General features: G+C 37.0%; 2 protein-coding genes across 2 annotated transcripts; both read right to left on the bottom strand.

Annotated features, from left to right (window-relative positions):
• Positions 1 to 4,161: 4,161 nt before the first annotated feature.
• LOC133656205 (histone H2B 1/2-like) lies at positions 4,162 to 4,542 on the bottom strand. The gene has a single exon (XM_062057116.1). It carries the CDS (start codon positions 4,534 to 4,536, stop codon positions 4,162 to 4,164), a length of 375 nt encoding a protein of 124 aa, XP_061913100.1. The 5' UTR covers positions 4,537 to 4,542.
• A 6,659-nt stretch (positions 4,543 to 11,201) lies between these two features.
• LOC133656195 (histone H4) lies at positions 11,202 to 11,724 on the bottom strand. The gene has a single exon (XM_062057103.1). It carries the CDS (start codon positions 11,713 to 11,715, stop codon positions 11,404 to 11,406), a length of 312 nt encoding a protein of 103 aa, XP_061913087.1. The 5' UTR covers positions 11,716 to 11,724; the 3' UTR covers positions 11,202 to 11,403.

Here is an 11,724-nt window from a genome sequence, read left to right as displayed (position 1 = left end):
AGTATATATATGTCTTGTGTTTATTTACTGTTGTAGTCATTCCCAGCTGAATATCAGGTCACCCCCGGCTCTCACAGCATCTTCCCTATCTGAATAGCTTCAACTCCCCACTAGTCCTTCACTTGCACTTTACTCATCCACAAATCTTTCATCCTCACTCAAATTAATGGGGAAATTGTCGCTTTCTCGGTCCGAATCTCTCTCACTTCATGCGGCCATCATTGTAAACAATAGGGAACTTTGCGTATATGTTCAACTGACTACGTCACGCTACTTCCGGTAGGTGCAAGCCTTTTTTTTATCAGATACCAAAAGTTGCAATCTTTATCGTCGTTGTTCTATACTAAATCCTTTCAGCAAAAATATGGCAATATCGCGAAATGATCAAGTATGACACATAGAATAGATCTGCTATCCCCGTTTAAATTAAAAAAATTCATTTCAGTAGGCCTTTAAATGTGGACAAACCTTCACTAAAATATGGACTTGTGTTGAAGCTGAACTCATTATTCGATTGTATAGTGTTTATTATAGTCTTATCATTGCTTCAATATGTGAACTTTTCAATAAATTAACAATGGGTTATACTTGTATAGCGCTTTTCTACCTTCAAGGTACTCGGTGCGGTATAGCTCGGTTGGTAGAGTGGCCGTGCCAACAACTTGAGGGTTCCAGGTTCGATCCCCGCTTCCGCCATCCTAGTCACTGCCGTTGTGTCCTTGGGCAAGACACTTTACCCACCTGCTCCCAGTGCCACCCACACTGGTTTAAACATGTAACTTAGATATTGGGTTTCACTATGTAAAAGCGCTTCGAGTCACTAGAGAAAAGCGCTATATAAATATAATTCACTTCACTCAAAGCACTTTGACACTATTTCCACATTCACACACACATTCACACACTGATGGCGGGAGCTGCCATGCAAGGCCCTAACCATCACCCATCAGGAGCAAGGGTGAAGTGTCTTGCTCAAGGACACAACGGACGTGAGGAAGTTGGTAGAATGTGGGGATTGAACCAGGAACCCTCAGGTTGCTGGCACGGCACGGCCACTCCCACAATGCTCAAAAACCAACTACGTATCATTAAATGTATTCATGACTGTGCCTGTCAGTGACAATAAAGACTATTCTGATGAGGGAGAGGCTGTGAAAAAAAGGATTGGCTTAAAACAGCGGTGTCCAAACGTTTCCACTGAGGGCCGCACACAGAAAAATTAAAGCAGGCGGGGGCCATTTTGGTATTTTTCATTTTCAAACCATAACAAAATATATGGATTTTAATTTTTTTTTTTTACCTTTTTAGTGCTCCCGGGCACCATAAAGGGTCTAAGTCATTAAAATGTTAAAAACAAGTCAAATTATTATTATTTTTTATTATTAAACGATTACAGTAAATCTCTACAGTATATCAACTTCAGGTTGATATAAAATAAAATAAAAATGTTTTATGCTTTTTCTGTCAAAGACAACTTTGTTTTTTATAATAAAACTGAAATATGCAGTATTTCCCCCGATGCCCAAAACATTCAGAAAGCAATGTTTGATGTGAAGTAATTTGAGCCTTAAAAAGATCAATAATGCAGGACCCATTGATTTTAATTCATTATTATTTTTGAGTAATCACAGTGAAAAGATAAATAAAATCCCATTAAATGTATGTATATGTATACATTAAATTATTAATTTTCATCATTTTTCCAGGGTAAAATTATTTATTTTTGAGTAACCACAGTGAAAAGATAAATAAAATCCCATTAAATGTATGTATATGTTTACATTAAATTATTAATTTTCATAATTTTTCCAGGGTAAAATTGTTTATTTTTGAGTAATCACAGTGAAAAGATCAATAAAATCCCATTAAATGTATGCATATGTATACATTAAATTATTAATTTTCATCATTTTTCCAGGGTAAAATTATTTATTTTTGAGTAACCACAGTGAAAAGATAAATAAAATCCCACTAAATGTATTTGGGATCCAAAAGGTGCCCCACCATATACAGCGGTATAGCTCGGTTGGTAGAGCGGCCGTGCCAGCAACTTCAGGTTTGCTGGTTTTATCCCCGCTTCCGTCACCCTAGTCACTGCCGTTGTGTCCTTGGGCAAGACACTTTACCCACCTGCTCCCAGTGCCACCCACACTGGTTTAAATGTAACTTAGATAGTGGGTTTCACTATGTAAAGCAGTTTGAGTCACTTGAGAAAATCGCTATATAAATATAATTCACTTCATTTCACTCATAAAGTGATACATTTTTTTATTTATTTTTTTTTAACTTTCAACACTTAAGTTACAAGATCAACTTCAGATATATATGTCGATTTTACATTTGAATTATTATTTTGTTTGTTTTATGCTCTTTTGTCAAAGAAAACATTGATGTCTTTGTATGACAACCACACAAAATATGCAATATTTTCCACATAAAACATTTTAAATTGAAATATTTGAAATAATTGGTGCTTTGAATAGGTCAATAATTCATTATAGCATTTATATATTTTTTTAGCAATGACAAAAAAAGAAAATTAAAGATAGACAAAAGAAAAAAAAAAACCTGCATGGCAGCTTTGTGTCAACATTGCAACTTTTTGTAGTTAGATTTCACCTCATTCCACTTTAATGTTTTATTTATTTTTGCAATAGCATTTCCAGAATGTGTGGCGGGCCGGTAAACCATTAGCTGCGGGCCGCAAATGGCCCTCTGGCCGCACTTTGGACACCCCTGGCTTAAAACCAAAAACTATTGAAATAAATGTAATTCTACCCCTTGACATAAAAAGTCAAATTAACTGATGAGAGTCTTTGGGACGGCTTTCAAAAGAATGTCTCCCCTCGAAGTCACAAACGTAAAAATTCAGACCACGCAAGTATGATATCCAAACAGCCCAGTATAGAATGGACCATGTTATCGATTAGTGCAGGGGTCACCAACCTTTTTGAAACCAAGAGCTACTTCTTGGGTAGTGATTAATGCAAAGGGCTACCAGTTTGATACACACTTAAATAAATTGCCAGAAATAGCCAATTTGCTCAATTTACCTTTAACCCTATGTTATTATTTAATAATTAATGATATTTACACTTAATTGCACGGTTTAAAAGAGGACAAAACACGAAAAAAAAGACAATTAAATTTTGAAACATAGTTTATGTTCAATTTCGACTCTTTAAAATTCAAAATTAAACCGAAAAAAGAAGAGAAAAACTTAAAAAAAGAATTTATGGAACATCATTAGTAATTTTTCCTGATTAAGATTAATTTTAGAATTTTGATGACATGTTTTAAATAGGTTAAAATCCAATCTGCACTTTGTTAGAATATATAACAAATTGGACCAAGCTATATTTCTAACAAAGACAAATCATTATTTCTTCTAGATTTTCCAGAACAAAAATTTTAAAAGAAATTCAAAAGACTTTGAAATAAGATTTAAATTTGATTCTACAGATTCTCTAGATTTGCCAGAATAATTTTAATCATAATAAATTTGAAGAAATATTTCACAAATATTTTTCGTCGAAAAAACAGAAGCTAAAATGAAGAATTAAATCAAAATTTATTTATTATTCTTTATAATAAAAATAAAAAAATTACTTGAACATTGATTTAAATTGTCAGGAAAGAAGAGGAAGGAATTTAAAAGGTAAAAAGGTATTTGTTTAAAAATCTTAAAATCCTTCTTAAGGTTGTATTTTTTCTCTAAAATTGTCTTTCTGAAAGTTATAAAAGGCAAAGTAAAAAAAAATAATGAATTTATTTAAACAAGTGAAGACCAAGTCTTTAAAATATTTTCTTGGATTTTCAGATTCTATTTGAGTTTTGTCTCTCTTAGAATTAAAAATGTCGGGCGAAGCGAGACCAGCTTGCTAGTAAATAAATAAAATTTAAAAAATAGAGGCAGCTCACTGGTAAGTGCTGCTATTTGAGCTATTTTTAGAACAGGCCGGCGGGCTACTCATCTGGTCCTTACGGGCTACCTGGTGCCCGCGGGCACCGCGTTGGTGACCCCTGGATTAGTGTATTGTGAGTTTCCGTTGAGTCGGTCGGGCCCATATAATGCATTTTAAGTACATTAGGGAAGCTCTTGAGAAGGAGTGGGTGGCTCTTAAAAGAGCCGTTTTTGTGCAGTTGAGAAAAGTTTGAGTTTTACTTGGAGCTGGTGTACTTGGTGACGGCCTTAGTGCCCTCAGACACGGCGTGCTTGGCCAGCTCACCCGGCAGCAGGAGGCGGACGGCGGTCTGGATCTCCCTGGAAGAGATGGTGCGTCTCTTGTTGTAGAGAGCCAGACGAGACGCCTCGGTGGCGATGCGCTCGAAGATGTCGTTGACGAAGGAGTTCATGATGCTCATGGCCTTGGACGAGATGCCGGTGTCGGGGTGAACCTGCTTCAGTACCTTGTACACGTAGATGGCGTAGCTCTCCTTCCTTGTCTTCCTGCGCTTCCCTTTGCCTTTCCCGGCGGCCTTGGTGACGGCTTTCTTGGAGCCCTTCTTGGGCGCGGACTTAGTTGGCTCAGGCATCGTGTTGGAGGAAGACGAGAATGTGCACATCAAGTGCAAGACAACCTAGTTATTGACGCTTATATGCAAATTTAACTGTGGCAACGCTTTTTTTTGATTGGCTAGCACATAGTCTTGACGTCATACCTCTTGTTTTCAACAGAGAAGTGCCTGCTTTAGTACACTTTGACACAGACTCTGTATTTTGTTTTAAGTTTTGGAACAATAACATATTTTAAACTTTAATCTTATTTATTACATTGGAAAAAATCTAAACCATTTTATATATTGTTATAGCTGACATGTTATATGGACAAATGAGCATACATATTTTGTTTTATATCTATTTAATCTATCTATTTTTATATCAGATAGAAGGTTCCTCCTCGGATGTACTGCAAGTGAAAAAGGGTGTCCCTCAAGGTTCTGTGTTGGGCCCATTATTATTCACTATTTACATAAATAATCTTGGACAGAATATTCCAAACTCAACTTTCCATTTCTATGCTGATGATACTGTCATATACTGTACAGCACCCACTCCTGCTGAGGCCTTTAAATATCTACAACATGCATTTGACAGAGTACAAGAACAACTTTGCTATCTTCAACTGGTTTTAAATGCAGAGAAAACAAAGTGTATGTTCTTTACCACATCAAAAACTGTAAGATCAGCACTGTGTGAGAACATTTTAACAAGAAATGGGCAACAAATTATGTTAGTATGTGCTTTTAAATATTTAGGATTTTTAATTGATGACCACTTGAGTTTTAAGGAGCACATTCAGTATGTTGTAAAAAAAAAAACTGAAACTTTTACTGGGATTTTATTATAGAAACAAGTCTTGCTTTTCTTTTACTGTGAAACAGAAATTGGTGGAAACAACCTTCTTACCTGTTATTGACTATGGAGATGTGTTGTACGTGAATGCTACTGCTGGTTGTCTCCACAAGCTGGATAGTGTGTACCACGGTGCACTGAGATTTATCACCAACTGCGCTCCCCTTACTCACCATTGCGTATTATACTCAATGGTTAACTGGACATCTTTATGTGCTCGACGCCTCAATCATTGGTATGTTTTCATCTACAAAACCATTCTGGGTATCACTCCATCTTATCTGTCTTGTCTTTTAACAAAGAAACAAGGAAGTCACAATCTTCGTTCAATGAATGTTCTGCAATTTGTCGTCCCCAAAGTAAGAACTGAACTGGGCAAGAAAGCATTTAGGTTTTCAGCAGCGAAGGCTTGGAATAACCTACAATCGAATATTAAACTTCAAACCCTTGTTACGTTGAATGAGTTTAAAGCTTCTGTGAAAGGACTGCAGTCTACCTTGTCTGTATGCACATGTGTTATGTGAGCAAGTTTTAATGTCGTAAATGTGATGTTTTATGTATTTGTTTACTGTTTTTAATGTAACCTTGCTGCTGCCCTCTTGGCCAGGTCTCCCTTGGAAAAGAGATCTTTGATCTCAATGGGATTTTACCTGGTTAAATAAAGGCTAAGAATAATAATATCTGCATGAAAGAAGACTAGCAACGACTTGGTGTAAATACTGTCCTTATTCTTTAAGACAGGAGTTTCCAAACGTGTTCCATTGAGGGCCGCACACTTTGATATTTTCTGTTATGAAAACCAATACAATAAGTAGATTTTTGTTTTGTTTTACTTTTAGGGCCTCCCTCAAGTTTCATTAAAAGTAAATCCTATGATAAAGATGGCTTTTGAGTGGCTGCGGTGTGTGTCGGAACAGGATGTGTATCTAATAGCACACAGATGCATTCTCATTATTGTTATTATTCACCATGTACTTCTTTACCAAATGTCTGAGCACCTGTATCAAAGGTCAGAGTGTGAGTTGTTCCTGAGGGGAAGATGTCCCTATCAAATAAATGACGTCCTTCATGAAAAGCATTTAAAACATGTTCCCGACTGACATTCTGTCAATAACACCGCATTTGTGTCGAACTATTGGGATATTTTTTTCAAAGTTAATTTCTGTGAATTACGCACACGAGTAATTGGTGATTATAGCGATTAATCAGAATGCAAAACTGAAAACAGTCACCGTTTGACAATGTTAAAATACACAGTATCATTTACTCATATCATGATTTTTGTCTAATCTATTTGTCTTGTGTGTCTTTGCGAATGATTCGAGTACAAAGTGGCCTGACTGGTAACTGACAACACAATTAATGTGAGTCAAAGGAAACGTAGCAGCATTTAGATTCACTTTTTTTATTTTGTTTTTTAATTGTTTTTATCTATTTATATTTATTTGTAATCACTTTGCTAGTTCATTGTTCTGTACACACACCATGTAGGGTAGTACAATTTTGTATTTACATTATGTGTGCACATTGTATCTTGTTTTATTTACACTTTTTAAATACATATATACATTTTTATTTGTACAGGGGTTAGTGCATGTGCCTCACAATACGAAGGTCCTGAGTAGTCCAGAGTTCAATCCCGGGCTTGGGATCTTTCTGTGTGGAGTTTGCATGTTCTCCCCGTGACTGCGTGGGTTCCCTCCGGGTACTCCGGCTTCCTCCCACCGCCAAAGACATGCACCTGGGGATAGGTTGATTGGCAACACTAAATTGGCCCTAGTGTGTGAATGTTGTCTACCTATCCGGGTTGGCTCTGTGATGAGGTGGCGACGTGTCCAGAGTGTACCCCGCCTTCCGCCCGAATGCAGCTGAGATAGGCTGCAGCACCCTCGCAACCCTGAACGGGACATCGCGCCGTCGATCGCTGGAACGCAGGTGAGCACGGGTGTTGATGAGCAGATGAGGGCTGGCTGGCGTAGGTGGAGCGCTAATGTTTTTATCATAGCTCTGTGAGGTCCGGTTGCTAAGTTGCTAAGTTAGCTTCAGCGTCGTTAGCAACAGCATTGTTAAGCTTTGCCAGGCTGAGAATTATTAACCGTGTAGTTACATGTACATGGTTTAATAGTATTGTTGATCTTCTGTCTATCCTTCCAGTCAGGGATTTATTTCTTTTGTTTCTATCTGCATTTGAGCCAGATGCTATCACGTTAGCTCAGTAGCTAAAGAGCTTCGCCGATGTATTGTCGTGGAGATAAAAGTCACTGTGAATGTCCATTTGGCGTTCTCGACTCTCATTTTCAAGAGGATATAGTATCCGAGGTGGTTTAAAATACAAATCTGTGATCCACAATAGAAAAAGGAGAGAGTGTGGAATCCAATGAGCCAGCTTGTACCTAAGTTACGATCAGAGCGAAAAAAGATATGTTTTGCACTGCATTCTAGTCCGTCACTCTAACGTTCCTCATCCACAAATCTTTCATCCTCGCTCAAATTAATGGGGTAATCGTCGCTTTCTCGGTCCGAATCTCTCTAGCTGCGTTGAAAACAATAGGAAAATATGAGGAAGCGAACAACTGACTACGTCACGCTACTTCCGGTACAGGCAAGGCTTTTTTTTATCAGAGACCAAAAGTTGCGAACTTTATCGTCGTTGTTCTATACTAAATCCTTTCAGAAAAAATATGGCAATATCGCAAAATGATCAAGTATGACACATAGAATGGATCTGCTATCCCCGTTTAAATTAAAAAAATGTCATTTCAGTAGGCCTTTAAAAGGACCGTTGGGTATTTTTGATAGAACAAGGGATGGCGTGGCGAAGTTGGTAGAGTGGCCGTGCCAGCAATCGGAGGGTTGCTGGTTACTGGGGTTCAATCCCCACCTTCTACCATCCTAGTCACGTCCGTTGTGTCCTTGGGCAAGACACTTCACCCTTGCTCCTGATGGCTGCTGGTTAGCGCCTTGCATGGCAGCTCCCGCCATCAGTGTGTGAATGTGTGTGTGAATGGGTGAATGTGGAAATACTGTCAAAGCGCTTTGAGTACCTTGAAGGTAGAAAAGCGCTATACAAGTATAACCCATTTATCATTTATTTATTAAATGTTCAGGCCTTTCTAAATCCTAAATATGCAGTGAGCAATTTGTAAAACTGAAAGTTATTTCCAGCATTATTTAATGTTTTTCCGAGAGTAATTGGTGGTCAAAGATGCAATTTAGCAGGGAATTCAGTTGAAATAGTTAGTTACGTATTTCTACGGTCAGTGGTCAACAAAATAAACAAACAGTTTCATTCATTCATTAATTGAAAATGTTGCAGAGCGAAAGCGTATAGGCTGAAGTTCAACACTTATTGCGCCTAACCCTATAAACAATGTCAAATAAAAGATAAGCTTCCAAATAATATAAAAATTTCCTTTGCACAACTTATTATAAATACACTTTGTACACAACAAAAACACTGTTCAATTATATACACAGTTAATACATGTGAAATATCATTGTATACATATTAGTTAAACCTTTGTACAAATTATATACTATATACAAGCTATACTACAAACAGTCTTGGATTTCAATAATTAATTTTTAATTTACATTTCTTGTATCACCACTTTTGTGTTCATATTGGCAACTTTTGTTAACGCAGCTTGTACTTGACTTATGTCTGTAATTTATTGTGATGTTGGTCAATTGATGTGAGAGTAAGAATTAGAGATGCAGGCCGATATTATTGGCCGATAAATGCTTTAAAATGTAATATGGGAAATTATCGGTATCGGTTTTTTTATTAAATCAACATAAAAAACATAAGATACACTTACAATTAGTGCACCAACCCAAAAAAACTCCCTCCCCCATTAACACCCATTCACCCAAATGTTTGTTTCTTTCTGTTATTAATATTCTGGTTCCTACATTATATATCAATATATATCAATACAGTCTGCAAGGGATACAGTCCGTAAGCACACATGATTGTGCGTGCTGCTGGTCCACTAATAGTACTAACCTTTAACACTTAATTTGACTCATTTTCATTTATTACTAGTTTCTATGTAACTGTTTTTATATTGTTTTACTTTTTTTATTCAAGAAATTTTTTATAATTTATTGTTCTTATTATATTTATTTATTTTTTTAAAAAGGACCTTATCTCCACCATACCTGGTTGTCCAAATTAGGCATAATAATGTGTTAATTCCACAATTGTATATATCAGTATCGGTTGATATTGGTATTTAAAGAGTTGGACAATATCAGAATTTCAGATACCGGCAAAAAGCCATTATCGGACATCTCTAGTAAGAATACATTGTTATTTGTAACACATATCAACAATTACGGATATGGTTATTAATATATTACCAATTTATATTTTTATCACAGATTGCGTTCCGAAATTGAGGTAAGACGCAAAGATGCAATTTAGGGGTGCAAGCATCACTTTCAGATCTTTTTGATGACTTACTTAACTTACTATGTGCTGGGACACCCCTGTACCTGGCAGAGTATAGAGCTGGCCCAGTCACGTGACAGGAGACAGCGAATGAGCGTCGTCAACGTGCAACACACACACAGCCAGCCGACAGCGATGCAGCCATGCATATCCAGTGTTGTCCATTTGTTGACTTAAAACAGGCATTGTTTGTTTGTTTTTTAGTAATGTTTACTGAATATTTTTGTGTGGAGTTTGCATTTTCTCCCCGTGACTGCGTGGGTTCCCTCCGGGTACTCCGGCTTCCTCCCACCTCCAAAGACATGCACCTGGGGATAGGTTGATTGGCAACACTAAATTGGCCCTAGTGTGTGAATGTTGTCTGTCTATCTGTGTTGTGTTGGCCCTGCGATGAGGTGGCGACTTGTCCAGGGTGTACCCCGCCTTCCGCCCGATTGTAGCTGAGATAGGCTCCAGCGCCCCCCCCGCGACCCCGAAGGGAATAAGCGGTAGAAAATGGATGGATGTTTAAATGATTATCCTAAATTCAAATAATTTCCACACAGGGGAATTTACTGTTAGTTGAAAATTGCTTGAGTATTTAAAACAAGATAAGAAAGATACAATTTGGAGATTCTTCATCTTTGCATTAGTTTTATTTTTTTCCAAGAAAATCTTGAATATATGATTGAATGTGATTTTGGTTTCAATCTGTGACATGATTTCTTACATTTCGAAAACATTAGCCTATTTCATATTTCATTAATTGCTAATTATATCACAAACTTTAAAAAATAACTGCAGCTTCTTGCAATTCGGATTTGACTGTTAATTGGAAAGCCCTAATATTTATCTATTATTATTATATATAATATATAGTTATTATTATATATAATATTTAATTTATTTTTCATATTTATGTTATTTATTTTAATTTTACTTTTATTATATATTGACCATAATAAATGTGGTATAAATGGTCTGTATTTGTCTTGTGATTTGTCTTAAATAACAATAGTAATAATATTTTTGACTGACAAAAAATTGCCAATAAGAAATTATTGGTATCGGTATCGATGAAAATGCAAGAAAAAGTATCGGTATCGAATCCTAAAAGTGTGGTATCGCCCATCCCTAATATTGACCATAATACATGTGGTATAAATGGTCTGTATTTGTCTTGTGATTTGTCTTAAATAATAGTAATATTTTTGACTGACAAAAATTGCCAAGAAATTAATGGTATCGGTATCGATGAAAATGCAAGAAAAGGTATCGGTATCGTATCGAATCCTAAAAGTGTGATATCGCCCATCCCTAGTGGAAATATAAGTATTCTTGGATTTCAATCATTTATTTTTGAGTTAAATTTGTTATATCTATACTTTTTGGTTAACAAAAAGTCTAGGTTTCATTGTGATATCAGACGTGGTATGTGAGAGTAACTAATTGTTAATAGTTGCATTTTTCAAGGAGTAATTATAAATTTGGTTATGGTAGTCTTTTTATCACTGACCATCAATATTTTAAATTTGAGGAAAGACAACACTTTTGAGAGAAGTGTGTGGTCCTTAAGAGGACCGTTTTTTTCGATTGGAGAATGATCAGTTATTTAACCTCCGAAACCGTACAGAGTGCGTCCCTGCCTCTTCAGGGCGTAGACAACATCCATGGCGGTCACAGTCTTCCTCTTGGCGTGCTCGGTGTAAGTGACGGCATCACGGATGACATTCTCCAGGAACACCTTCAGGACGCCGCGGGTCTCCTCGTAGATCAAGCCGGAGATACGCTTCACTCCGCCGCGGCGAGCCAGACGACGGATGGCGGGTTTGGTGATTCCCTGGATGTTATCACGGAGAACTTTGCGGTGACGCTTGGCGCCTCCTTTCCCCAGTCCTTTGCCTCCCTTACCTCGTCCAGACATGTTTCCTCG

Source organism: Entelurus aequoreus, linkage group LG08, assembly GCF_033978785.1.
Source record: "Entelurus aequoreus isolate RoL-2023_Sb linkage group LG08, RoL_Eaeq_v1.1, whole genome shotgun sequence".
Lineage (NCBI taxonomy): Eukaryota > Metazoa > Chordata > Actinopteri > Syngnathiformes > Syngnathidae > Entelurus > Entelurus aequoreus.
This window is presented reverse-complemented; position numbering and strand designations above follow the sequence as displayed.

What these genes read in the sequence shown, in the direction of transcription:
- LOC133656205 (XM_062057116.1), bottom strand. Translation starts at nt 4,536, where the DNA reads ATGCCTGAGCCAACTAAGTCCGCGCCCAAGAAGGGCTCCAAGAAAGCC.
- LOC133656195 (XM_062057103.1), bottom strand. Translation starts at nt 11,715, where the DNA reads ATGTCTGGACGAGGTAAGGGAGGCAAAGGACTGGGGAAAGGAGGCGCC.